This window comes from Halteromyces radiatus (assembly GCF_025201355.1).
Source record: "Halteromyces radiatus strain CBS 162.75 chromosome Unknown BX664scaffold_2, whole genome shotgun sequence".
NCBI classification, from domain to species: domain Eukaryota; kingdom Fungi; phylum Mucoromycota; class Mucoromycetes; order Mucorales; family Cunninghamellaceae; genus Halteromyces; species Halteromyces radiatus.
In genome coordinates, this window is record NW_026251688.1 from 902,501 (window position 1) to 927,378 (window position 24,878).

Here is a 24,878-nt window from a genome sequence, read left to right on the forward strand (position 1 = left end):
TAAAATATAAAATCATCAGTCATCCATAAAAAAAATTTTTTTCATCCTTCTTTACCTTTGTTTGAGCTACTAATCTAATATCACTTTTTTCCATAAATAATCTTGTTAATCCAATAACAACGTGCATAGGTGCTTCAGTGATAAAACCCAATAGAGAAGGAGCCGTTGCATTCATAAACAATTCCACATCTTCAAAGGGAACAAATCGTTGTCGTTGAGCTTCTTCAGCATTAGCTACTTGTGTACCAGGATAGATGACATGTTGACAAATTTGAAGTTGACTAAAATTGGCAACAATCACGCTAAGCATAGTCAAGTTTTGATCATGACTGAGTGGTCGAATGATACGTGGAATCAATTTCTTTCCTTTGTTAATACCAAGAATAGAGACAAGTAATGGAGTACTAAAATAATAACATCAGTCATATGCTTTTTCTCTAAACCCGATCATCTTACCTTCCTTCTTTTCCATCATCCATTAATTTGAGAGCTGTCCATAATTGTTGTACTTTGGTATTGTATTGTCCGTTCCTTTATATAAAATAAAATAAAAAATTAAAAAAGAGAGATCATTTACTTCCATCTGTTTTCTTACCATTCTTCAACCTTTCGTTCTTGTTCTTCTTCATCATCACGTCTCGATCGAGGAGGACCTTGTCTACGCATTTGTTCCAGTTCTAACACCTTGAGATAAAGTCCTTCAACTACGTTAAGAAGTCGTCGTCGATCGTTCAATGTCGCATTTTTAGTCTTTGTCTATTAAATAAAAAAAAAGGATGGTAAGCATAGTACAAATCGATCTTTTTTTATCGATAACAAAAAAAAAAAAAAAAAAAAAAAAAAAAAAAAAAAAAAAACGTACGGTTGCAATATGAGGATGTTCAGATGACGTTGTGATGGATTCATGAGTCGATAACGGTGACCCATCTCCTTGATTTGACTTCTTTTCGGAAACTTGAAGTATTTGACGCGGGTTTCTAGTTGAAAGACTAGTGATCTTACCAAGAGCACCTTCCAAAGTAACTAAAAATTATAAAAAAGAAGTAAATAAGGTTGATATTATACTAAACATACGAAACATATTTTGATAAATATACCTTGAGTTTGCTTAGGTCGTCGTTTGGCATCATTAACAATACGTTGAACTTGCTGTTGCATTCGTTGCATCATGTTATCTTCTCGGCGACCACGTCCACGTTGCTCATTGTTGGTTGGTTTATTGGCACCAAGTCCAGCAGCACGCATCCGGAGAGATGAATATACTTGATAGTAAAAGTCATCTGCATAAGGATCTCCTGAAGCCAATTGAGTAAGTTGAATACGTTGAACCAAATCTTTATCATGTTGAGTCATCAGATTATCATATTGAGACTATAGAATATATAAAAATGAATATCACAAAACACCGATTTTTCTTTTTTTGGTTACCTTTCGCATATTTTCCCTTCGTTTCATTTCCCGTTCAATAGACATTTGTTCCATCAATTCTTGTTGTTGACGTAAAGCTAAGATTTGTGCAGGATCAGGTTGGCCAAAACCAAATGGAGGTAAACCTGCTTCTTGTTGTTGTCTTAATTGTTGAAGATGTTGTTGCTGTTGTTGTAATTGCTGTTGTTGTTGTTGTTGTTGCAGTTGTTGCTGTTGCTGCTGTTGTTGCTGCTGCTGTTGCTGTTGTTGTAACATAGGGACACGACCAGTACCTTGCATCATTGCCGCTTCCACTTCAGCCAAGCTTAACATTTTCTTGCCAGATGTGAATTCATCCCCATAACTTTGACGATATTTTGCACGTTGCATTTCTGCTTCAATTTCTTCAAGTGAATGATGTTGGCGTTGTGGTTGCTGTTGCTGTTGCTGTTGTTGTTGTAACATTCCCATGGAGGTTGAAGGTGACATTCCAGGAAGTGAAGTAGGATATCCCAATTGTTGATGTCGAGTAAATGGTGATACATTGCCTTGATTCACTCCACCAAAAGTATCTATAATAAATCATCATGTTAGATGAAAGTATAAATCATTTCGTTCTACATTACCATTGTTTCCAAAGTTACCCCAGATTGATCTTGCAGCATTTGAAGAGGACTAAAAATATATATTATAAACATTAGATTTTTATGTACACGTGTATTATCCAAAATTACCTCATCGTATTGCATATGACCAGTAGGCATACGACGGTCGACAGGTATTTCATTTGATGTTTTCCAACCATGACCATCCTGTTGATCCAAATTGCCTAAAATCCAACCAAAAAAAAAAAAAAAAAAAAAAAACATGAATACCAAAAATTAATCTTTTTTTTTTTTTAAAAAAAAAAGAAATATGTGTTTTACCGGAAGCTTCATGAGGTTTGTTACGATGATGGAGCATACGCTCTTCTTCTGGCAAGTTTGCAGTGAATTTGACAGTATTCGCAGCGAAATCAAAATCTTGACCTAAAGATGTATATAAAAAAAAGAAGGACATTAACATACTACTATATCAAGTCTCCAAAGAAAAAGAAGATATAATATATATATATTACCTATATTGTCGTCACCAAAAGTTTCATCATTCAAATCATCACCAATTTCTTCTAATTGATCACCTAAACCATCGTTCACTTCTTCATCCCCAAGTTCATCGCGTAAAGACGCAAAATCGTAAACATCGGCATCTTCTCTAGCAGCACGTTCCTTTGCAGAAAGATGTTGAAGAGTATCTTCGTCATCCCTTGGAGGTAGAGTCGTATCGAAGCTATAGAAGAAAAAAAAAAAGGAATTGTATGTAAGTTTCTTTTAAAAAGCTGTTTTATCATTCTTTTCTTTTTTTGTTTTACCCGAAAAAAGAATCACCCATAATAACAATTGTATAGAGTAACTAGTTATTCCACCAAAATGTTGATTCTTTTAAGAAAGAAAAAAAATATATATATAATCAATAAAAGAGAACGTTATACTTTTACTCTACAAGGGTGAAATTCCACATCTTTTCTTTTTCATGATTAGTTTTTTTACCTAATGAGGCTAATAAGTAAGGTAGTAAGTTTTATATAATAAGTAATAAAAAAGTATAAAGAAGACTAAATATAAAAAGATCTATAAAAAGTAGAATATATATATTAAAGTGATCAAAAAAAAAAAGAGGAAGAGTGGAAAAAAAATAAAAAAAAGGCTGTTTGGCGGGAATCCATTTGACTGGAGTGACTGATTTTTATGAATCTATGATTGGCTCTATTATTCATAAGACATTAGACTTTTTGTAAAGTATCTAAAAGAGCTTGTGCAAAATGAGCATGCACCTTTGTAGTAGGATGTAAATCATTCAACCAGAAGTACCTATATATAATATATATAAAGAATTAGTTTAATTTTGATTCATTCGTCATCATCTATGGTTATGTGATTCGTACTCAGCAATGGGTTGACAATCATGTTCCTCAGGTTGACGCCAATCAGGGCAATAACCAGTGACATTACCAAATCCATATTCATTAGGATTATCCAGTATTCGAGTAAAAATAGACCAAGCATCAATCAAATAGAAATGACCATCATGGTATTGATCAACTACATCGTTAACCATCTGTTCTATTTTCTCATTAAATTCTAAATCCTAGACATTAATACTTAAAAAAAAAAAAAGGAGTTGTGCAGTATTTACCTTTTACCAAAGCACGCATTTTAGAAGCTGTTTTAGGTGGTGCCCATTTTGGACTTTTATCAATAGGAGGCACGTTGATCAAAACGAGATTTCTTGCATTATTATCATATAAAGAATCCTGTTTAGCCAAAATAAGATGAAGGAAGAAGTCAAAAAAAAAAAAAAAGAAAAAGAGGTTAGTCAGTTTCCTTTTATGGAACGAGTTGCACTTTGTTTATATGTCTATACATATATTTTTTTTTATGCTGTCATACAATCAATTGACGGTATCGGTGTATAATCACATCCAACGATGTGATAGGGTTGTTTAAAAGTAGTCCAACATCATTGATGCCCACCCAAATACTATAAAGGGTTGATTCCTTTGACCAAGTAGCATCATTTTGTAAAAAGTACTCTGGGAATAACTGAATGATTTGTTTATTGACGTCGATCACACTAATCAAACAAACATAAAAAAAACATTAATGAATGCAAGTATTTAAGTATATGCTAGATCTGGATTTTCTTACTTTGGGTCCTACAAAATGAGAATGGAATTGAAATAGACTTAGTTTTCATATTTGCTTTCCCTTATTAGTTTTATATCCACCCAGTTGTTTTTTACTACATCATTCTTATATATCTATATATTTTTCTTTTTTTGTTGTTGTTCATTTTGAAATCATATCCAATGATTTTTTTTTTTTACCTGATTCACCAATGTATTTTGTACAGGAGCACTATTATACGCCAAATCCCATTTAGTAAGATGTAAAGTTTGAGTAAAATAATTGACCCAATTGCGACCATTAGTAGATGATACATTATTATAATCTGGATAAGACATGGTAGGTAAATCTAAATAATTAGTTGTATACGAATCACCAAAGGCAAAATGAGTCTTGATGTTTTCTAGATCAAACGATTGTTTTCGACGATGATGAATGGTTGGCATGGTAACATGACTTTGTATCATCAATGATAATAAAAGAAAATAAATTAGATACATGATAGTACAATTGTTGAATTAAAAAAAATAAAAAAAAAAAAGAAAAAGAGAGAAAAGTTTAAAAAATGATCCTTATTTTTTTTATATCCTTTTTTGATGTATGAGGAGCATGAATAACTTTTTGGAGTAGAAAAAAGATTACTTTTGTAGATGACATGCAGGAGGATAATCCAGGAGGACGTTTGGTCCCTCTCTACACGTAATCACACTCTCTTTCCAAAAAGAGATTTCATCCATTTTAGGAATTCTCGTATTACACAAAAAAAGGGGAAGAAAAATGACAGTTCCGCATGATGGTATGGATGATTTATCTAGCAGGTGTCCATCCCATGAAATACATCAAGTAGCAATGAATAAAATAAAATGACATCCATGGAAACAGTCAAATGTCATGATTATTGTCATTGTTCATGAACCAAAAAAAAAAAAATGATGAGATCATTAAAATATAATAGAGAAATATCATTTCAAAACAATTCCTCTTTTTTTTTTTATTGAATCAAATAATTGTATAAACATACATCTAAAAAATCTAACTATTGTCTACAACATATATTATGAATAGTACAAACTAAAGTTTGGCCAGAGGAACAGAGTAGTTCGGTTTGAAGAAAATATCCACCATTTTACGTCGTTGAACTTTGCCAGTACCAGTTTTGGGAAGATGATCCGTCACATAAATTCGTTTAGGTACTTTGAATTTCGCCACCTTTGAGTTGACATAATCTTGTAATTCCTTTTCTGTAGTAGATGATTTGAGAACGACAGCAGCATGTACTTCTTGACCATACATTTCATCCGGTACACCGAATGACACAGCTTCAGCTACACTGGGATGACTAAGTAAAATAGAATCCAATTCCAAAGGAGAGATTTTTTCTCCACCACGATTGATCAATTCCTTGATACGTCCAGTTAATATCACATAACCATCCTTATCCTTCTTCCCTTGATCACCGGTACGGAAATAACCATCTTTTGTAAATGATTCAGCAGTTGCCTTGGGATTGTTGAGATAACCTTTGGTCACATTCAGTCCACGGATACATACTTCACCTTCTTTCACAGGGTTGCCTTCATCATCTAAAATCACGACTTCCACCCCTTGACCAAAACCAACAGATCCAGGTTTGTGTAATCCATTCTTAGGTAATGGGTTGGATGTCATCTGATGACTTGCTTCCGTCATAGCATAAGCTTCTAATACAGGTGCCTTGAATATGTTTTCAATTGCATGGAAAGTAGATGGTGCAAGACTTGAGGAACATGATCTGATAAACCGAATCTTGGGGACTTGTGTTGGGGGATTGCGTAGCAATATCTGATGAATCGTAGGTACTACATAGATTGGTGAGACATAAACAAAAAAAAAAAAAGGTTAGTAAAAAATACATATATATAAATAGAATGACCCCAAATTTATATGCAAAAATGGATTATTTTGCCTTAAAATGGATCATTTTTTTTTATTATTATTATTTTATTTTAGTGTTTCCGGTTTATTGTTTTACCTGCAGTATACCAGTTACAACCATTATCCATGAAATCTGTCCAGAAATGAGAAGCACTAAATCTGTTCGGAATCACAGCCGTACCACCTGACAATAAAGTTGCGAGTAGACCACAAATCAAACCATGAACGTGAAATAAAGGCATTACCAAAAGAGTTTTATCTTGTTGAGAGAGTTCATAAGTTCGAATAATATTTTTCATAGAAGTTGTCAAATTGAGATGAGTCAAAGGAACACCTATATATATAATAGGAAGTTTTGATTCAGTTAATTTCAATAATAATAATAATAATAATAATAATAAAAAATTATATTTATTATACCTTTAGGTCGTCCAGTAGTCCCACTAGTATGTAAAAGTAAAGCCACATCTTGAGGTTGAGGATGAAAAGAAATAGGTTGAATTGTAGAAGTAGAACGAGCATAAGGAGAATACAATTGAATAGAGTTTCCGTCCCAAAACAATTCTACCACATAGACACCACGTCTTTCCTGAGCAGCAATGACAGCAGCATAGTTACGTTGAATGGAACCAGGAGGAACGATCATGACAGTACTTTTGGCATCTTCAAGGTAAAACAAGAATTCATCTTTGGTGTAGGCCGGATTCAAAGGAGATGCCACCAGTTGCATAAAAGCACATCCTAAGAAACTAACTACGAATTCAAGACTATTGGGATAAGCAATGGAGATAGCATTGCCTAGCGTCAAACTTTCAGAAGGAAGAATACTGGTAAGCTTGGTGCTAAAGTCTTGTATCACTTGTTCAAGTTCGCGATATGTCAAAGTTGTTGGAACTGTACAGGACTTGGGGATAACTATAGCAGGTTGATGACTTGAAGAATGAGTTTCAAAGATAGAATGAAGACTTGACATTACAAAAAAAGGTATAAGGAGGAGAAAGTAAAAAAAAAAAAAAAAAAAAAAAAAAAAAAAAAGTGGATAAATGGAAGAAGAAAGAGAGTGAAGAAAAAAAAACTGCGATTTAAGTTTTTTGAAATCTCTTATCACGTCATAAGCGGGGGAGAAGAAGATGATATGAAACTTCCGCATCAGGTAAAATTTAACCCAAGAATCATTCCGGTAACAGTCGTTAATGTCGCATGGGTGCGAGCGAATGAAGTTTTTTTATTTTTTATTTCACTTACAAATGATGCATATATGTTGTTTTTATTTATGGTCCAAATTTGTATTTTTAAATATGCCTTTTTGGGTTACTAAAATTCATTTCGTGTCATGATCAGTATTCGCTTTCATCCAAAATTCTCATTAATATTATCTCTCTCTCATCTGCAACATTTATTATCAATTGTTCATTAGATTATCTATTTTAGAATAATCATTAAAAGCAATTGTGTTCTTTATTATCGACTCTCTCTCTTTTTGTTAATGATGATGACTAGTGTTTGATATGTATGGGCTAAGAAACATATTGAAAGATAACGGCTCTGCGAACAAAGAAATATCTAAAATGGTTGGTCTCAATTTTCGAAAAGCAACAAAAAACAATATTAATAGGTGGTATTACAGTGCAATAATCCATTTTTTTTTTTTTTTACTGAAGGGATCCGGTACCTAGTGATCACGCCAAGAACGAACGATGACTGATTACCAACAGCAAATCAATAATACACCTTTTCATCATCACCTTCTATCATCCTCTTCTGCTGTTGGACCATCAAATAAAAATAGTAATTATAGAAAAACCCCTGATATTATGCAGTAAATGACTCATCCTTGGAAACGTCCTCCCAGATTTGATTTTTCTTCCATTCTTACTTAATATATATATATATATTCCTTCCTTTTCTATTCAATAAAATATGTTTGGACATTCCTTTATTTTATTTTTTTTTTATCATCGAACCATCGTGCGATATGGATGATGTGAATCCGCAAAAAAGAAGAAAAGTCGACCAGTTAAACTTCAACCCCTTTTTTATGTCTCCACAGTTCGCCTAACTACTCCTATTCACCTCTTATGTAACTTCATTTGACTCAGGTGCGACTTTTACTTTTAGAAACAATTTGTGTAAATAAAATCTAACAATATATATATTTATTATAATATCATAAAATAAAATGTAAAGTCTAATAAAAAAAAAAAAGGTTCACTAATCTAACTACACACAATCTAAACGGCTAAACTTTTCTACTTTTGGTATCATTCTATTTGTCCCATGGAGGTATCTGTTGGTGTCACAATCACTTGGCCTTGGTGTGTAAGAATCACAGGTCTAGAGGATGAACTGCTTCCTGTCGCTTCCGGGATATGCTGTCTAATGACGTCGTTGTGATGTTGATGAGCCGATGCATAAACGCCCAATCCAATATTCATATAATGTCCAAGCGATCTTGCAGTTGTTGGAGTGACAGGTGACTTTTTCGTGATAGATGATGATTCTGTTTCAGATGATGATACAATGGGCCAAAAAACTGAATTGTCATTTGTTGTTGTTGTTGTTGTTGTTGCGGTTCTTGTTGATATATTTGTCATCATAGACTGTGAAGGTGTATTGGAAGATGGGATGGATGTGGTGGTTGTCGATGATGGTGTTGTACTTGATGTTTGTGCTTCCCAATGTCGATCTTTTGTTTGTCGCATGAACCAATTGGATATGGATGAAGGATCATTCAGTTTTGCATGACTCATAAGTAAACCGCCGGTAGTGAGATCTTGTTGACGTTGATCGTCCATAAAAAATCGTGACTTGTATAATAAAGCATCTACACTTGATGGAGCCATCCGTTCATTCCAAACATGATCCATTTCAGATGTTTCCAAAAAATAAAGAGGCACTGATGAATGATGTAACTGTTCCGGCTGTTCGTGATGTCGTTGATAATGTGAATGGTTGTTGTGTTGATGAGAACGCCAATCCAGTGATGATGATGTTGTTGTTGTTGATGATGATGGTGGTGGCGGTGGTGGCGATGATGATGATGTTGATGTACCAAATGCTTGTGATAAAACTTCCGCTGCATTCTGTTCAGATCCGCTAAGATACATATGGTTATTGGCGTTATTGATAGTAGTAGTAGTAGTAGTAGTAGTTGTTGTTGTATCTGTCGTACCATGGGTGTCATTTGTCGATACTAAAAAGGATCCAACAAGATCATTTGCTGTTACTTGAGAATCTGCTATATGTAATGCTTGTTCCACTCGGATCACAAACGAGTCAACACCAGGGATCAATCTTTGTCTACGCCGCATCATGGAAGATAAAGATCGCATACCTCGTTGGAACATAAATCGAGAATGTCTTGCCAAGTTTGTTGTTTGATTTGTACAATTCAAAAGATGAGCCCGAGTAGACAACATGATACCAGTTGCTGTAAGAAGATAGGAGGTGATAAGGTTATTTTGCTCTGCCATGGAACATGTGATTTGAGTCAAATTAGTCGCTGCTGATATGCATCTTTGATGTAGTAATTGGTTGGAACAAGAAGGCGATGCAAAAGGTAAAAGGATCCGCAATTGAATCATATTGAACAGTAAATGTAAATGGGCGACTGACGAGTTTCGTGGAGGTTCTGTCGGAACTGGTGTAGATGTTGAATGTAGGGTCGGTAAAGGAGTCCAATGAAAATGAGGTGGTAAAGCTTGTAACCATTGAATAAGTTCTTGATGTAGATGCATAGCAAATGTTTCGTCCATGTGTACAGATTGCTTGGAAAAATGATCAGGTTTGAGACATCGTTCAGCCATTTGCATTAGTTTAATAATAGCAACAAAACCTTCCATTTCTTCTTGATCTTCATTTGGCCAATGACACCTTGGTAAATCCATATTGATATCATCTAGTCGTATCATCCAAGCATCTCCGTAATATATACCTTGCATTTTGTCCAGACAATAACATCCCCATAATATCCGTTTCCTTAATTCTTCGTGAGCTATATCGGAAGTTTGATGAAGTTGACCATATCCTAATCCATTACACATTCGAAATGCCATGGCTCCATACGCTCTTGATGTGAATCGATAATCAGAGTTGGGTTCATAAAGAGACAATAAACAGAGAGCAACTACAGTACTGAGAGAAGGAAAAGTCATGGCATAATCCAAAAGTTCCAATGCTTGTTTGAAGTAAGAATCCGCCACTTGATCATCATCAGAAGCATGAGCAAACATAACCAGTAAAAGAAAGGGTGAAATCAAAGGACCATTTTTGTCAAATTCTTGTGAAAAATAATCAAAGGGTATCAGTTGTAAGAGAGGATATTTTTCACGATAAAAAGATTTGATGAGTTGACTTTGAACTTTCCGTGAAGGTAATGTCGTATTGTTGAAGTTGACTTTTGTTGATAAATCAGTTGTTATTTCTATAAGATGTTGTTCATTGATATACCATTTGCCTTCATTTCCTTCACCAGGCCATCTTGTACCAAGATAATCCAAACTTTTATTAGTATTTTCTAATTGTTGACGTTGTATACTTGATTGTCTATTCATTGTCGTTGTTATTGTTGTTGTTGTTTTTGATGTTGTTGCTGTCATTGTTGTTGATATTAATGATTTTTCCATTTCTTGTCCATTATCCAGATGATCTTCTTGATTTGGAGTATCATTGTTGATAATCATATCATCATCATCCATAGCACCATCGGAAGAAAATGTACATGATAGTTGACGAGCTATATATATATAAATAAGGAAGTATAAGAATACAGGATCATCCTTTTGTTTTGTTTTTTTTTTATTATTATTATTTCTTTTTCTTTACCTTTGCACTATATATAATAAATAAATAAATAAATAAATAGAGGATGATCCATCAATACATGGTTATTTTTTCGATTTTTATTTTTATTTTTTTATTTTTATATATTACCTGCATACAAGGTTGAATTCCATCACACTACCAATATATATACATATAAAAAAAGTGAATAAAAAAAAACATAAATTGTTTCCGCGGAAAGTAGAAAAAGGGTCAAAACTATTTTTATTTACCTTGATTTTTTTAACCCGACAGGAATAACAGGCTCGTCCTACTTTGAAGCGTTTGGGTTTTCTGTCTATAGATGGATCATTACTTTTCACTAGTTGTTTTTTGGAGGAAGATACTGCCATTTCAGCCTAGGTTGGTTAAGGGAAAGTGTTGGATGACGATAAAATGATATAACGTTTTTGCTGATGGCTTGATCAAATAAAAAGATGAAACTACGTCGTAAGTATTTTTTGATACATCCAATCTGTAGAGATAGATTGAGATAAAGTATGTGAGAGAGAGAGAGAGAGTAAAAGTATATAAAATATAAAAGTTTGTTGTTCAGTTAAAAAGAGATAAAAAGGAAAAGAAAAGACAAAAAAAAAAAAAAAAAGTGAACCAAAGAATATCCAATAATCAGCAATATTTTTAATCACCGCGTATTTTTTTTATCAATCAAAAGAAAAAAAATTATACAGTTCTTTTTTATTTAATGTTATCACTTACAAAATAATAACATGAATATAAAAATATAATAATAATAATAATAATAATATAACAGCAAATATATATATGTAAAGGGTATTATCCATCTTGTTTTCCAAATGTATCCACTACGGTATGTTGATCAGAGATTTCGCCGGAGTGTAAAATGAATTCCTGTCGATCAAATCCATCATCATCATCATTATCATTATTGCTGTTCTCATTTTGTTGATTTTGAACTTTTTCCATATAAAGTGAATGATGCAGAGGTTGTGTAGCTACTCGTCGTATAATTGTATATTTATCATAATTGGCTGGTTCATCTGGTTTACTGATAGGAAGATGATGAGTCAATCCTGAAGTGGTTGTTGAACGTCGAACATTCCATTGAGACGAAGAGTGATCTTTCCAAGGTGATGGTAATGAAGAACTATTTCTTTTAAGATGATTGTTTGATAATAATGGTGAAGCTGATAATACTGATTTAGGCAATTTTGTAAAAGGATCGCATGTTGTTGTATGATCCATTGGAGGAATACTTGAATCTTTATTGGATGATTCCATCCCATCTTGTAGTGTTGGAGAAGGTCGTTCTTTTTGGTGAAAATTGAATATATATAATGCCACAATGATCAAAACAAAGACAACAAGACCACCCGTTACAGCACCTGCAACAATTGCCATAGAAGGAGTACCTGATAGAGTCAATTGATTGCCATCCCCGCCTATGTTATGATTGTCACCGTTACCAGGATAACCAAGTGATGGTACATAATATGAAGTCCAACTCCAAGTAGTAATATCTAGTACTTCCACATCAGACATGACAGTAAGTGATGTTGAAACACCTAAAAAGCATAAAAAGTACTTTTTAATATATGTATACATTTTGGATGTGGTTTTTTTTTCTTATTTTTGTCTTACCAGTAAATCCAAATGCGACAATCATATTGCTTCCAATCAAGGTAGCTAATAAAAAATATATAAAAAAATATAATGATGATTAATTATAAATATATATATATATAATTTCGGGTTTACCTGTATGCTTGTAATAACGAGCAAATCATCCACATTTGAAAGATAAGATTATCAAATCAGTGTGATTGTATTTTTTTTTTCATTTTTTTTTTTTCATTCTTTCTCTTTTCTTCAACTTACATCGGCTCGACCTTGTACAGCAGCATTGGTATTTTTCACAGTCCAAGTCCAAGTTCTTGTGTCCAGCACAGCGACGTCATTGAAAACATGATACCCATCATAACCGCCATATCTACCCGAATAGAAAAAAAAAAGAAAGAAAGAAGAATAAGTTCAATGATGCTTTTTTTTTTTGAATCATCAAAATAATCATCACTTGCATTAAAATAGAAACACCATCCGACATGAGTACTTCACTATGAGAGCTTCGATTAGCAGGTTTGTTTTCTTTATCTAAAGTTGCCATCACTTGTGTCCAATGATGTGTCAGAGTGTTGAATGTCCATATATCTTGCATTGAAATTGGACTACCTGTAGAACCGTCGAATCCACCAAGTATAACAATCACATTTTGATTCACCAAAGTTTGAGTATGAGAATAACGTAAAGGAGGACTGAGAGATGATGATTGGAGTAAAGTAGAATTGGCAGGATAAAGAGAATCTAATCGATACATGGAAGAAGGTAATTGTTCAACCGTATTATTAAATTTTTGAACCCGAGATCGTTTCCCACCCCATATCTATTTTCTCCAAAAAAAAAAAAAAAAAAAAAAGAAAAGGTCAATCAAATATATAAAATATGGAAGTTGATATTTAATTTACATAGGCCACACCATCGGTCACTATGGTAGCAAAAGCACCTTGTCGATTCAAATAATTTTTGGGAGGAAGACTGAATGTATTCCAACGACCAAGATCACAATCATAACTGTAAGCCACATCAGCTTCGTCAGTAGTACTATTTGTTGGCATGAGACCTCCAACAATGATCATGTTTCCGTTTTGATTACCACCAGCAAAAGCAATATGGGAATATACCGTAGGACCACCTAAAGTTGCTTGAGGACCAGAAGTAGGTTTCCAAGGAAGTCTAGTCAAGGCGAACGGCTCATCGATCGGTAAGATGGCTAAATCGGAAATCCATAGAGGACTATCTACTGGAGCACCAATTGTTGTATCACCACCATAAAAGTACAAACTAGAAAGAAGAAAAGAAAAAGAAGTCTGAGAACGAAATAGACATAAAAGAAAGATTTTTTTTTTTTACCTATTATTGACCAAAACTACAGAATGACCAAATCTTCGTACTGCTTTGTAGGCTTTACTTTCTGACCAGAATAAACTATAAAAGACAAGTAAAAGTAAAATCATCATCAAGGATGATTTCTTTTTTTTTTTTTTTGGTGTGTAGGTTTGTAGTTTGTATAACCCACACACACACACACAACCACACACTTGAAAAAAAAAAAGAAAGATGATAAATAGAGAGAAACAAGAAAAAAAGAAAAAAAAAAAGAAGAAAAAAGAGAGAGAAGCAGGAAAGGAAGAAGTAGAATAATAATAATAATAAAAAAAATGCATGAATGTAAAGATTGAGGGGTATGAACATATTCTTGGCTTTCATTTTCAACCATCCACAGTACCGACCGACGCGGAATTTCAACTATATCATTCAGACCATATAAAACCCTTTTTTTTTTTTTTTTCCTCTTTCTTTTGTTACTTATTTATTCATGGCTGCTAGATTTACTGTAGCTAGTGGTATTACTTCCAATAAATACTACAATTATATTGCTTCTTTTTCTATACGGTCTCTATCTACGTTTGCCTTATTAACTATCACTCTCACCTTATGTTTCATATATTCGTCTAGTGGTCCAAACTATCTTACTTCCACCATGGATAGCTTTTTATTTGCACAAAATAAAACTCATTTACTTTCTACTGCAACATACGATTGTCTTTATTGTGAAAAACCTCAGACTTTAGGATACACACGCGAACAACTTTTCAATGCCTGTCTTGATCCTGGTGTTGTACCTGAATATTATCTTTCTATAGTAGTGGCAGCTCGACCTATGGACTATACAGCTGATTATCGTACAAAATTACAAAATACTATTGATAGTACTTTTCTTATGGCTGAAAAGACAAAGACTCTAATGGAAATCATTCTTGTGGATTGGAACCCTCAACCTCAACGACGTCCTTTACGTGATAGCTTTAGGTTTGTTCTACTATTTAACTTTTTTTTTTTTAAGATTGACATGTTATTTATATATATGTATATAGATTTAGACGTTCTGATTTCCTGACATATCGTATTCTTACTGTGCCAAGACAAATTCATGATTCCCTTTATCAACCCGACCGCTCACCTACCTATGAATTCGAAGCCAAGAATGTTGGTATCCGTTTTGCTCGTGGTGAATTTGTTCTTTGCAGCAAACTTGGTAACACAAATTGATAACTTTTATGTATAATTTAACCTATCCTTTTTTTTTTTTTTTTTTAACAAATGGTAGACGATATCTGGACAACCCATCTTCATAATGCTGTGAAATCAAGGTCTTGGCGAAAGGGAATATTCTATACTCAGTCTCAAAAGGATGATTCTAATGGGTAAATCCTTTAAAAAACAAAAAGAAAGATCCTTTTTTTAACTCATTTTGGGAATTTATATATATATATTTAGGATAAAGGAAGATTCAGTTCAATTATCCAGTTTTCCAACTGATGATGAATTAGATCAAGCATGCGGTATCCACGATGATTATCCTATGGGTAGTTTTAAAATGACAAAGGCGGTAGAAATGAATAAGGATAACTATGTACAAATGACTCGACATGCTGGCGATTTCTCTTTAGCTGATCGGGATACTTGGAAGTTGACACAAGGTTATCGGGAAATTGGTGCCAAGACATGGATGGATGTAGAACTATTACTGACTGCAGCATGGACACTAGACATACCAATCGCATATCAACCTACCAGTATTTTTAACTGTCATCAAACATCTCGGTTGTATAACAATAACGACATGATGGATAATGTGGACATTGATGATATTAAAAGCAAGAAGATTTCTTATATGAATAAACCTGGCCACTGGGGACTACAAGGAATTGATTTATATGAACAAGGAATGAAATGTGAAGTCTTCCGTGGTGGATTGGGAATTTAGACTATGTACCATTTGTTATTAATTTGTAACAGTAATATTATACTTTATTTTTATATATTTGTACTAGATCAACACTGTTTATTTCTTTTCTATCTCTACATATACAATAAATGTTATTTAATATCAACCCATATTGAACAATGTAGCTTCCAGTTATTTCTATCCTTCTTACATACATAATTGCTTATCAATCCAATAAAGTCAAATGATAAAATAAAATGATTTTATTTCAAATACCATCATGATTCACCTCTTCCGAAGAAGACGAAGACCATGATATCAAACCAGAACCATAATAAAGAATAAAAAAGACCACTAAAGCTATTGTAACATAAAAACATAATTGTCGTTGATGTCGTTTCGATACCATTCGATTCAATCTACCAACAGAGTTTTGCAAACTATTGCCAAATCCGTCGAAAATACCGTGCTAAATAAGAAAGAAGAAGGAAAAAAAAAAAAAAGATGAATGACCTTTTTCCTATGTTGTCACAACTTTACCGATTCATTTAAAAGTCGATCTTGAGCATTCACATCTTGATGTATATCTATTGTTATCTATAAAAAAAAAGAATTTATTAAAAATAAATATCTCTCTTTTTCATCGTTGTTGTTACATTTTTCAGAGCAGAGATCTTGGAGCCTAGTTCATTCATCCGGACATCGTTTTGTTGTTCAAACACAAATCCTCCATCTTTTCGACTGGACCCAGCGCCACCAGATGTGGTCCTAAAAAAAAAATAGTATCATCCAAACAAAACCCAAAAAGAGATGAATATATATATATATAAAAGGTCATCTCGATGCATTTATTATTATTGACAACTTACATTATGTTAACAGTAACAAAGTTCTCGAAGATGACGAGAAGAAGGCCAGGAAAAAAAAAATGAAAAAAGGGAAATCCCTCTCTCTTCTCTCAGCGAATAATGTCGGTGATTCAAACAAGCATGATATCTTGTTGGTAATTGAGAGAAAAGAAAAAAAAAGAAGCTTATTATGCAAGTCATCTTCCCATATCAAGTATGTTCTTTTGAGTTGAAAAAAGAAGAAGAGAGTGTTTATTGATAGTGAAAAAAAAGTAATGTATGTATATGAGATCCACAATTCAATGAAATAAAAAGAAAGGAGGAAGGAGATGAATTATAATGCATAGAGGGAAAAAAAAATATAAATAAACATAAATAAATAATAATAATAAAAAAAGATCTATCTATCTATCTATTCTTTGTATATAATGTAATATAGATATAATCTAATCTAAAAGTGAATCTATTCTCTAGAAATATCACGACCCAAAGCAGTCTTCTTTAACCAATCAGTAATGACCAAAGCACGGTTACGACCAGAGAAAAGATTGGAAATATAAGCAGATCGCCAGAAAGCATAAGTTGCCACACCACCAGATGAAACATTACCAGGACCAAAAGGTAAATCAGCAATAGCCTTATCAGAACCAACATAACTATTATACCAAAAAAAAAAAAAAAGAATTAATAAAGATCATCACTTTTTTTTTTTTTTTTTTTTTTTACCATAAAGATCCTTGATGAGAATATTGGAAAGGTTTAATATCCTTGGCTTTTTGTAACTTGCGTTCTTTCTTGGCACGTTCTTCATCGGAAACAGTTGCCATTTCAGCTTCAAGTTGATCACGAGTAGTCATTTGATGGAAGAGACGAGCGAGATATTTACCTTGTTGAGCAGCAACTTGAGCAGTAGGAGCATACTTTGTAGCAGTAGCATCACCAAGAGCAAAGATGGATTCAGAACCTTCAAGACGAAGCCAATCATCAACAGCAAGACCACGACGAATAGTTTGAGATTCAGGGAATTTGGACATTAAATCACGAATCAAAGGACGAGAAGTATTTCCTGTAGCCCATACCAATAAACCAAAAGGAATAGATTCTTGTTTACCATCAGGACGTTGTACAATGATTTCTTTTTCCTTAACTTCTTTCACCATAGTCTTGGTATGAATTGTAATATTTTGTTCTTTAAAAGTCGATTCCGTATAATCAATCAATTGTTTGGAAAAAGCAGGAAGAACATTGGGTAAAGCTTCTACTAAAGTAATCTTGAGTTTACCAGCTAAATCAGGATACCATGCTGTCAAATCATCAATCAAAAAGTCATGTAATTCTGCTGCATATTCCACTCCGGTAGGTCCCCCACCGACCACTACCATATGTAATAATCTTTCCATTTCTTCAGGAGATTGATCAGGGAAACCAGCAGTTTCGATACAATCCATTAATTTACTTCTAATTTTTTGAGCATCCCATACTTCTTTTAGGAAACAACCATATTCTTGTACACCTTTGATACCAAATGTTTGATTTTGAGCACCTACACCAATAACAAGATAATCATATGATAATGTACTTTGATCTTTGCTGCCTTTAACATCAGAATTATCTATATAATAAATAAATGAATAAATTAAATTTGAATTCATTTTTTTTAATATATATATATATATATATATATATATATATATATACTTACCAACAATAGTAATCATTTTGTTATCTGGATCAATATCAGTACATTCAGCTTCATAAACCTTGACAGCTCTAGATTTGTGACGCGTGATGAATCGAATAGGTTCAACAATAGATCGGACATCCACAGTACCAACAGTGCAACTAGGAAGTAAAGGAGTGAATAAAAAGTAATTGCGAGGAGAGACAACAACCACATTATATTCATCAGTATCAATAGCTTTCAAGAAGGAAGTAGAAGCCCAACCACTACCAAGGACAACAATGGTTTTCTTGGTAGGATCCATATCAGATTGAACAGGAGGATGACGATGTTCATACATGGCTAATCAATAAAATAAAAAAAAATAATGTTCATGATCAATCAAAACACTTATATATATATATATATCTCCATCACAACATAACTTACCATAACCACCATAACCAATAAAAGCCACAGCACCGAATTTGACGACACCTTTGAAAAGAGACCATTTGGAGAAAGGCTTATTAACAGAAGAAGTACTGTTACACCGATAAGCTGTCTTCAATGTAGATTGAGAAGTCAAACGAGTACTAACGCGAAGAGCAGATCCTATATATAAATTAAAAAAAAAAAAAGAAAGAAAAAATATGAATAAAATTGAATTTGTGTTGGGGACCCAAAAAAGGAGTATCAAAGAAGTTATACGGAAGATAAAAATAATAATAATAATAATAAAAGTTCCCGTCATCTCCCAAGATACATGTCAAAACATATATAATTATAAAAAAAAAAGTTTTTCCATTGTATTATTATTATTATTATTATTTACCTCCAAAAGCTCTAGTTGCAGCTTGCATTGTTGAAAGAAAGGAAGGAAAGGAAGGAAGGAAGAAAAAGAAGAAGCCGAAAAGAGAATGAATGAAAAAAAAAAAAAAAAATAAAGAGTTTTTATCAAGTCCGAATACACAAAAAGCGGCAGATCTTTTTTATATGAAAAATCTTTTGACAGCCTCAAGCCTCAAAATTTCAGCTGAATGTCACGGGATGAGACTTCCGTTATTACAATAAAGAAAAAATAGTTAGATAAGAAAGATATACCTTCTTTTTACTTTTTCCTTCTACTCCACATCACTTATATTTTCATATCATATATTCTAAATTAAGAAAAAAAAAAGAAAAAGAAAAAGAAAAAAAAAAAAAGAAAGGTTGAAATGACTAAACAACAAACAAAAAGACTTTCTTTTTTTTTTTCCACACACTTCCGAAACAGGGAAACATTTTGCTGATAAATTCCTGTTCCCCAAAAGGAAATTAAGGACTTGCCAAAACGGGATGATCTTATTCCTAAGCATGTCTGTGCTTTTCTGTGGGAAATCTGATACTGTTTATCAAATATTATATATATATCATGTAATGTTATTATTACATTATACTTAAAAATAAAGAAAAAGTAAAAAGAAAAAAGAAAAGTAAAAAGAAAGAAAAGAAAGTAGGAGTATTGTCTTTTTCTGACTCATTCAAGGTACACGTGTTTAAACCGAGGCTATTAGCCGTTTGGATTTTGTTAAATACCTTATTTTTCATCACCTTCCTTTTTATCTCTACATTCCAAAAATAGCCATCTTGATAAATATACAGATTCCAAAAACATGATACTGGATTGTTTGAATCGTCTAATCGCACTTTTTTTTTGTTGAATCGTGTGTAGATTGAATATATATATATATATATATATGGGGCAAATGTCATTCCCCTATACCCTTATCCTAATAAAATATATTAATATTATATTACTTTGCCTTGATACCTTTTTTTTTCTTTTTTTTTTTTAGTCATACCTCTTTGGTCTTTTTACTTAGAAGCTCTAGATTTTACAGCATCTCGTTATTGTAGAAACAAACTTTACTAGGAAAAGAAGAAAACTGGTATCGTTTATACTTCGTTCAAAGATTCATAAGAGTGATGTAAGGTTACACCAAATAGGATCAAGTAAAGATAAAACTAAATAATCAACTTTATTTTTTTTTTTTTTGTACTTCAAACAGAACATTGTAAATAAAATAAAATGAGAGAATATAATTAATAAAAGAATCAAACCACTAAATAATACTACATTTGAGAAATAGTCCAATTTCTAGGCCAATCCAAGATCAATCCAGGTATAGCCATTCGTCTGGTTTGCTGATCAGTCGATGACACCAAAAAAGTCGTTGTTGCTATGATATGATCATCATCCTTATTCACAGATCCCTTGATGCTAGTTTTCTTTTCCAACCATAGAGAATATTCATGAAGAACAACTTTCAACTCTTCCAATGTTTTATCCGCGTATACTTGTCTTGTTTTCATATATTTCCATGTTCTTGCCGTTTGTATAAATGTTGTAGATAATGGCATAAAAGAAGATGATGGAGGTGAAGTGTCAATTGTACCCTCATCATCATCATTGTCATCGTCATCGTTGTCATCATCATCATTGTCATCGTCGCTGTCACCATTATCTTTTTCATTACATTCAACATTGCCTTTTTCCATGGGTGGTGTAGTAACTAATGAATGTATTGCACTGATGCTCTTGATACCATCCATTGTATTGTCTGCTATTGTTGGTACCTTATTATTGGTGTGATTTGTCAAGGAGAGAAGATTGTGTTTGCTTGGAAGGGTGTAAAAGAAACCATGACCATACTTCGTCTTGTCATCGACTTTTTGAGATTTGTGGGGTATAATTCTAGTGCCAGAAGAATGATTGATAGTGTTGTTCCCAAAGACAGAAGCAGATGAACCAAACTGAAATAATTTCTTCCATTTTTCCTTATTTGCTGCAGTGATAGGTCGAACAAATAAGTGATTTTTTTTGAATGAGGAGTTTCGTCGACGTATTTTGATCATTGCTGGTTGTTTTTGTTTTTGTTGGTGCTGTAATTGTTTTTCTTCTTCCTTTTCAACGGTATGTGAAATTGTCAAAGAGTTTGCCGGGTATGCGTTAGAATGAACAAGGTCATGATCAGATAAAATGACGCTAGGGCTGTTGGATAAGACAACTGGAGAATCTGGTGTAACTTGATTGGTCAATTCCAAATATCGCCTTTGAAACGAATTCAGCATGGTTTCCAACAATATGTGTACTTGACTGTTGATCGTATATATATAGAGAGAGAGACAAAGAAAGAAAAGAAGAAAAAAAGATAGTGGATCAATATATATGAATTTTGGATTTTTTCTTTTTTGTTTTCAAGGTTTCTATTTTGACTTACATTGAACATCGGTGATTATCAAGCCGATTGACATCCTTCACATCATGATGTTGATACAAAGCCTTCCAACAATTGTTACCGTTGCATAATGTTTCCGTTGTATTTGAAACAGTATCATCCATAATAGCAGCAGTCGTAGTAGTAGAACCAGCGTCGATGGATTTTGATGGTATTGTAGACATAATTGTTGATGATGATAGTAATCGAGTCATAGGTGACCACTGAATATGCGCCTTTGTCCAAATGCGGCCCAAGCGCCATACCAAGCATCGAAGGAAAAAGATACGGACGTTTCGACTCCAATGTAAGAATAGTCTTTCGAAAATAGGTGTGGCTAATAAAATGCGGTTGCACAAAAGATCCATCCGTTCTGTATCAGAAACCAAAAAGTCAAAGTGGGTATAGGTAAAAGTGAGCGCACGAAGTAAAGTGATAGTATGATCCGATTTTGATAGTATTGTTTGTAGTGTATAAAGTAAGAAAGGAATATCAAATGGTGGCAAACTCTTGTTTTGCTCCAAACTTGATGATGATGGTGGTGGTGGTGATGGTAATCGTTGTTGATTCTGACTCATATTTTCCCGTGTTCGTTGTGCTTCCAGTATCATCACTTCAATAAAGTCCAATAGACCTACAAGATAAATGAAGTATTTCTGTTCAATTAATCCCCTTTTCTTTTTTTTTTTTTTTTTTGGAACTTACAATAGACACTTTCAACAGCCATCATACTAGTTGTTTTGATCATCGTCCGCATCCAGATATTGATCATATCATAAAATAATCCCATCGGTTCTGATACCATTACACACCATACAAGGCATTCACCATAGCGCTGAGTAGCCATTTCCAAAGGCAGAGGTTTTCTCGTAGGTTGGTGTACTGATGAAGGACCAGGTTGTCGATCTGGCATTTGAGATGATAACATGGAAGGAAGAGGGACTGACGATTGATGAACGTTGGCAGTAAGATTGCTTCCCGATAAAAATCTTTCACCAGGTTCCACAAAAATGGCATCACTAGTATCGATTGCATTCGTAGTTGCAGATCCTTGACGCCCTTGTATGTTTGCTGTTGTTGTTGTGCCAGTGCGTTGCGTGTAGTTGGACATTGTTCCTGTACCACTATTGTCATGATTATTGATTGGGCAACTTGAATTTGTGGTTGTAGATGAGGAATGTAGTTGTGCTGGTTGTTGTTGAAGTGTAGTAGTAACAGAATGAAGCCGACGATGTAATAAAGAATCGATTTTCCCAGCAAAATAGGCGGCAAGATAGGTGTAACCAGGTGATACAGCTAGCATAGTGTTTCTTTCCTGCAGATCATATTTATATATTGTTGGGTATACCGCAGTAACGTAGGTTTTGAGAGTGACATGATAATGACGATAAAATGAGAAAAACAGTTCACTATCATCACTTTGCCATCTATATATATAAAAAAAAATGTATACATATATGTATTAGATTTTCAGTATATATATATATATGAAAAGTTAGTTTTCTTTTTTAATGAGATACCTTCTAGTCCAATTTCCAGTTGAAGCAATAGGTGATTTTTGCTGTTGTTGTTTGGGTTTTTGAATATGAATGTTGTACTGAGTAGGACGCCACGTCATAATAGAGTGAAGATGTCTAGGGAAAACAGAGGATATATTTTGTCTGAAATCCTTATGCCTATTAATATATAAAATAAAGTACAGATAAGTTAAAAAAAAAAGGACAAGTCAACATCATTTTGAGATTTTACTTGTTCAAATCACCTAGTTCAGCAATTATTCGTTTCATGATAGTATTTCGGATGGGTAATGTCTGTAGTAAAGTGATAGCCAAACCAGGAATCTTGATAAATCCAAGTGCTATAATAAGAAGATTAAAAATGAGGCAAATAGTGATTTTCATGCATAGTTACCTAATATTTTAGCACAAAAAGAGATCATATTTGAATAAATGGCTCTGTAATTTAACTTGTCAATAGCATATCGAAGAGTGGTCATCAAGAGATATTTATATTCCTCCAAAAGTGAACGAGTAGCCATAGTACTATTTTCCACAGGAGCATACCAATGTTCAAATGGCAAGCTTGTATCATCTAATATGTCGTATGCAACAACAAAATAGTATATGCATAACATAAAGTAAGTAAATAATTTCCCATGATATTCCAGTGCTTCTTTTTTTTTTTTTATGTACCATAAGCAACAAATTCCGATCTAAAAAAAAAAAAAAGAAAAAAGATAAATGAATCGGCTGACCATTGTTGTTTTCTAATGACGCTTTACCTTCCGATGATTTCCACAATGCATTCAAAATAGAGACTTCTTTCAGTATGATTAATATGTTGAACATGATTCATCAAAGTTGACCACCTAAACAATTAAATAAATAAAAAATACAAAGTGAGTAGTTTTATAATAATAATTTATTATTTACCATTGTAAAAGAATAGTTCTAGCTTGGTCGCAGTCAGTGGACCTTAGTCTTCCAGAAGTCGCGTTTTCTTGTTGTTTTCTAAACCAAGGCAAAATATGATAACTCAAAATATCCTGTCGTTGCTTGATTTTATTTTGAAATCTAAAACAAAACAATAAAGTCAATGATAACCTCTTAAAGACATATTTACTAAAACTGTGCCTCATTGTACAACAGATATTTATAGTAACAAAAAGTTTTCTTACTTTGATAATGTTTTTCGCAAATAATGACAGTCAACGTTATCCAAAGTTATCCGTACAAGAGGTGATATTGTTGTTGTGCTGTTTGTTGTTGCTGTAGTGATATGAGAAGAAGTAGCAGAAGTACTAGAGGTAAGTTTTGGTAGAGATGAGATTGATCCACTAACTGTTGTTGTAGATTGTCTGTCAGAGAAAAAGGAAAGTATTTTTTTTCTTTTTGTGATTGATTCAGGCAATATTCGGGTTGATGAAGAAGATCTTTGTTTGTCATGACTGGGTGACATGGTATGACGTATAAAATAAATAGAATGTTATAGTCGTGATAGTGTTAATGAAGAGAATGAGGTGAGAAAAATAAGTAAAGGTATAGATAAAAAAAATAAAAAATAAAAAATAAAAAAATCAAAACATGGCGTGTAAATAGAAATAAGAAAAAAAAATAGTGAAAAGAGAAACAAGGAAATTCTGATCCAGGTCAATGAAAAAAAGGCTTTATTTTTTTTTTCTAGGGCTCCTGACTTTTGGGAGAGCGCCAGGACAGAACAATAGAAGAACACAGTTTATTTGGAAAAAAAAAAGGTTGGAATCAATTCTAAAAGTACACTAATTTATTTGTTGTTCTTGTTGAAGTAATAGTAATCGACGAACAGCTGCTAATTTCTCTTCCAAGATTGCTACGCGTGCTTCTTTACTAATAGTTTGAGACGTCATGACTTGTTGTTGCAATTCCAAAGCATATGTAC

At 33.1% G+C, this 24,878-nt stretch overlaps 11 protein-coding genes across 11 annotated transcripts in view; 1 reads left to right on the plus strand and 10 right to left on the minus strand.

The window, feature by feature from the left end:
- BX664DRAFT_370231 (topoisomerase II-associated protein PAT1) overlaps positions 1–2,838 on the minus strand; it is a gene marked incomplete at its 5' end in the record, with an annotated part of 3,427 nt that extends 589 nt beyond the window's left edge. Inside the window, 11 exons of the mRNA XM_051548634.1 lie at positions 56–404; positions 457–531; positions 596–756; positions 863–1,023; positions 1,098–1,371; positions 1,429–1,979; positions 2,034–2,082; positions 2,142–2,236; positions 2,334–2,435; positions 2,525–2,736; positions 2,819–2,838. Of these exons, the coding sequence (XP_051402718.1) occupies positions 56–404; positions 457–531; positions 596–756; positions 863–1,023; positions 1,098–1,371; positions 1,429–1,979; positions 2,034–2,082; positions 2,142–2,236; positions 2,334–2,435; positions 2,525–2,736; positions 2,819–2,838 (2,049 nt within the window). The remainder of the gene's footprint in view (positions 1–55; positions 405–456; positions 532–595; positions 757–862; positions 1,024–1,097; positions 1,372–1,428; positions 1,980–2,033; positions 2,083–2,141; positions 2,237–2,333; positions 2,436–2,524; positions 2,737–2,818) is intronic.
- Positions 2,839–3,229: 391 nt separating this feature from the next.
- Positions 3,230–4,579, minus strand: BX664DRAFT_311431 (GDSL lipase/esterase; the record flags this gene model as incomplete). The annotated part of the gene is made up of 6 exons (XM_051542576.1): positions 3,230–3,317; positions 3,392–3,587; positions 3,643–3,760; positions 3,897–4,080; positions 4,155–4,162; positions 4,334–4,579. 6 exons carry the CDS (start codon positions 4,577–4,579, stop codon positions 3,230–3,232), a joined length of 840 nt encoding a protein of 279 aa, XP_051402719.1.
- Positions 4,580–5,121: 542 nt separating this feature from the next.
- On the minus strand, positions 5,122–7,065 carry BX664DRAFT_355844 (uncharacterized protein). Its single transcript, XM_051547853.1, has 3 exons — positions 6,468–7,065; positions 6,145–6,381; positions 5,122–5,971 (listed from the first exon to the last, which is right to left on the minus strand). The coding sequence occupies exons 1-3, from the start codon at positions 7,018–7,020 to the stop codon at positions 5,205–5,207; spliced, it is 1,557 nt and encodes a 518-aa protein (XP_051402720.1). The 5' UTR covers positions 7,021–7,065; the 3' UTR covers positions 5,122–5,204.
- A 1,168-nt stretch (positions 7,066–8,233) lies between these two features.
- On the minus strand, positions 8,234–11,462 carry BX664DRAFT_355845 (fungal-specific transcription factor domain-containing protein). Its single transcript, XM_051547854.1, has 4 exons — positions 11,102–11,462; positions 10,980–11,006; positions 10,872–10,878; positions 8,234–10,782 (listed from the first exon to the last, which is right to left on the minus strand). Exons 1-4 carry the CDS (start codon positions 11,219–11,221, stop codon positions 8,309–8,311), a joined length of 2,628 nt encoding a protein of 875 aa, XP_051402721.1. The 5' UTR covers positions 11,222–11,462; the 3' UTR covers positions 8,234–8,308.
- Positions 11,463–11,545: 83 nt separating this feature from the next.
- Positions 11,546–12,651, minus strand: BX664DRAFT_60239 (uncharacterized protein). The gene is made up of 3 exons (XM_051549650.1): positions 12,606–12,651; positions 12,489–12,533; positions 11,546–12,412 (listed from the first exon to the last, which is right to left on the minus strand). Exons 2-3 carry the CDS (start codon positions 12,511–12,513, stop codon positions 11,664–11,666), a joined length of 774 nt encoding a protein of 257 aa, XP_051402722.1. The 5' UTR covers positions 12,514–12,533; positions 12,606–12,651; the 3' UTR covers positions 11,546–11,663.
- BX664DRAFT_60249 (uncharacterized protein) lies at positions 12,621–13,842 on the minus strand. The gene is made up of 4 exons (XM_051549651.1): positions 13,815–13,842; positions 13,370–13,745; positions 12,926–13,287; positions 12,621–12,837 (listed from the first exon to the last, which is right to left on the minus strand). The coding sequence occupies exons 2-4, from the start codon at positions 13,538–13,540 to the stop codon at positions 12,717–12,719; spliced, it is 654 nt and encodes a 217-aa protein (XP_051402723.1). The 5' UTR covers positions 13,541–13,745; positions 13,815–13,842; the 3' UTR covers positions 12,621–12,716.
- Positions 13,843–14,445: 603 nt separating this feature from the next.
- BX664DRAFT_258050 (uncharacterized protein) lies at positions 14,446–15,732 on the plus strand (the record flags this gene model as incomplete). The annotated part of the gene is made up of 4 exons (XM_051540535.1): positions 14,446–14,774; positions 14,840–15,000; positions 15,073–15,169; positions 15,243–15,732. The coding sequence occupies 4 exons, from the start codon at positions 14,446–14,448 to the stop codon at positions 15,730–15,732; spliced, it is 1,077 nt and encodes a 358-aa protein (XP_051402724.1).
- A 201-nt stretch (positions 15,733–15,933) lies between these two features.
- BX664DRAFT_324124 (uncharacterized protein) lies at positions 15,934–16,612 on the minus strand. The gene is made up of 4 exons (XM_051543770.1): positions 16,563–16,612; positions 16,350–16,461; positions 16,234–16,290; positions 15,934–16,162 (listed from the first exon to the last, which is right to left on the minus strand). Coding segments are annotated over exons 1-4 (372 nt in total). The 5' UTR covers positions 16,565–16,612; the 3' UTR covers positions 15,934–15,961.
- Positions 16,613–16,819: 207 nt separating this feature from the next.
- BX664DRAFT_324125 (uncharacterized protein) lies at positions 16,820–19,139 on the minus strand. The gene is made up of 5 exons (XM_051543771.1): positions 19,037–19,139; positions 18,652–18,816; positions 18,244–18,564; positions 17,268–18,153; positions 16,820–17,197 (listed from the first exon to the last, which is right to left on the minus strand). The coding sequence occupies exons 1-5, from the start codon at positions 19,062–19,064 to the stop codon at positions 17,005–17,007; spliced, it is 1,593 nt and encodes a 530-aa protein (XP_051402726.1). The 5' UTR covers positions 19,065–19,139; the 3' UTR covers positions 16,820–17,004.
- Positions 19,140–20,201: 1,062 nt separating this feature from the next.
- Positions 20,202–22,168, minus strand: BX664DRAFT_60313 (uncharacterized protein). Its single transcript, XM_051549653.1, has 2 exons — positions 21,465–22,168; positions 20,202–21,340 (listed from the first exon to the last, which is right to left on the minus strand). Exons 1-2 carry the CDS (start codon positions 22,070–22,072, stop codon positions 20,317–20,319), a joined length of 1,632 nt encoding a protein of 543 aa, XP_051402727.1. The 5' UTR covers positions 22,073–22,168; the 3' UTR covers positions 20,202–20,316.
- Positions 21,993–24,619, minus strand: BX664DRAFT_60295 (uncharacterized protein). The gene is made up of 9 exons (XM_051549652.1): positions 24,139–24,619; positions 23,894–24,064; positions 23,743–23,829; positions 23,654–23,673; positions 23,373–23,552; positions 23,211–23,319; positions 22,982–23,137; positions 22,167–22,888; positions 21,993–22,117 (listed from the first exon to the last, which is right to left on the minus strand). Coding segments are annotated over exons 1-9 (1,728 nt in total). The 5' UTR covers positions 24,420–24,619; the 3' UTR covers positions 21,993–22,115.
- Between the last annotated feature and the right edge of the window lie 259 nt (positions 24,620–24,878).

Excerpts from the sequence above, each read along its gene's own strand:
- BX664DRAFT_355844 (XM_051547853.1), bottom strand. The coding sequence starts at position 7,020 with ATGTCAAGTCTTCATTCTATCTTTGAAACTCATTCTTCAAGTCATCAA. Across the intron at positions 6,382-6,467 it reads GACTACTGGACGACCTAAAG|GTGTTCCTTTGACTCATCTC; the intron begins GTATAATAAATA and ends TTATATATATAG. Across the intron at positions 5,972-6,144 it reads TTGTAACTGGTATACTGCAG|TACCTACGATTCATCAGATA; the intron begins GTAAAACAATAA and ends CAATCTATGTAG.
- BX664DRAFT_355845 (XM_051547854.1), bottom strand. The coding sequence starts at position 11,221 with ATGGCAGTATCTTCCTCCAAAAAACAACTAGTGAAAAGTAATGATCCA. Across the intron at positions 11,007-11,101 it reads GTCGGGTTAAAAAAATCAAG|TGTGATGGAATTCAACCTTG; the intron begins GTAAATAAAAAT and ends ATATATTGGTAG.
- BX664DRAFT_60239 (XM_051549650.1), bottom strand. The coding sequence starts at position 12,513 with ATGATTGTCGCATTTGGATTTACTG. Across the intron at positions 12,413-12,488 it reads TGTCGCATTTGGATTTACTG|GTGTTTCAACATCACTTACT; the intron begins GTAAGACAAAAA and ends TATGCTTTTTAG.
- BX664DRAFT_60249 (XM_051549651.1), bottom strand. The coding sequence starts at position 13,540 with ATGATCATTGTTGGAGGTCTCATGCCAACAAATAGTACTACTGACGAA. Across the intron at positions 13,288-13,369 it reads TGACCGATGGTGTGGCCTAT|ATATGGGGTGGGAAACGATC; the intron begins GTAAATTAAATA and ends TGGAGAAAATAG. Across the intron at positions 12,838-12,925 it reads GATGGTGTTTCTATTTTAAT|ATATGGCGGTTATGATGGGT; the intron begins GCAAGTGATGAT and ends CTATTCGGGTAG.
- BX664DRAFT_324124 (XM_051543770.1), bottom strand. Across the intron at positions 16,291-16,349 it reads AGATCTCTGCTCTGAAAAAT|ATAACAATAGATATACATCA; the intron begins GTAACAACAACG and ends TTTTTTTTATAG. Across the intron at positions 16,163-16,233 it reads ATCGACTTTTAAATGAATCG|CACGGTATTTTCGACGGATT; the intron begins GTAAAGTTGTGA and ends TTTCTTATTTAG.
- BX664DRAFT_324125 (XM_051543771.1), bottom strand. The coding sequence starts at position 19,064 with ATGCAAGCTGCAACTAGAGCTTTTGGAG. Across the intron at positions 18,565-18,651 it reads TATTGGTTATGGTGGTTATG|CCATGTATGAACATCGTCAT; the intron begins GTAAGTTATGTT and ends TTTATTGATTAG. Across the intron at positions 17,198-17,267 it reads TCTCATCAAGGATCTTTATG|TTATGTTGGTTCTGATAAGG; the intron begins GTAAAAAAAAAA and ends TTGGTATAATAG.
- BX664DRAFT_60313 (XM_051549653.1), bottom strand. The coding sequence starts at position 22,072 with ATGATACTGGAAGCACAACGAACACGGGAAAATATGAGTCAGAATCAA. Across the intron at positions 21,341-21,464 it reads GATAATCACCGATGTTCAAT|TCAAGTACACATATTGTTGG; the intron begins GTAAGTCAAAAT and ends TACGATCAACAG.
- BX664DRAFT_60295 (XM_051549652.1), bottom strand. The coding sequence starts at position 24,419 with ATGTCACCCAGTCATGACAAACAAAGATCTTCTTCATCAACCCGAATA. Across the intron at positions 23,830-23,893 it reads AGAACTATTCTTTTACAATG|GTGGTCAACTTTGATGAATC; the intron begins GTAAATAATAAA and ends TTAATTGTTTAG. Across the intron at positions 23,320-23,372 it reads TTTTTGTGCTAAAATATTAG|CACTTGGATTTATCAAGATT; the intron begins GTAACTATGCAT and ends TTCTTATTATAG.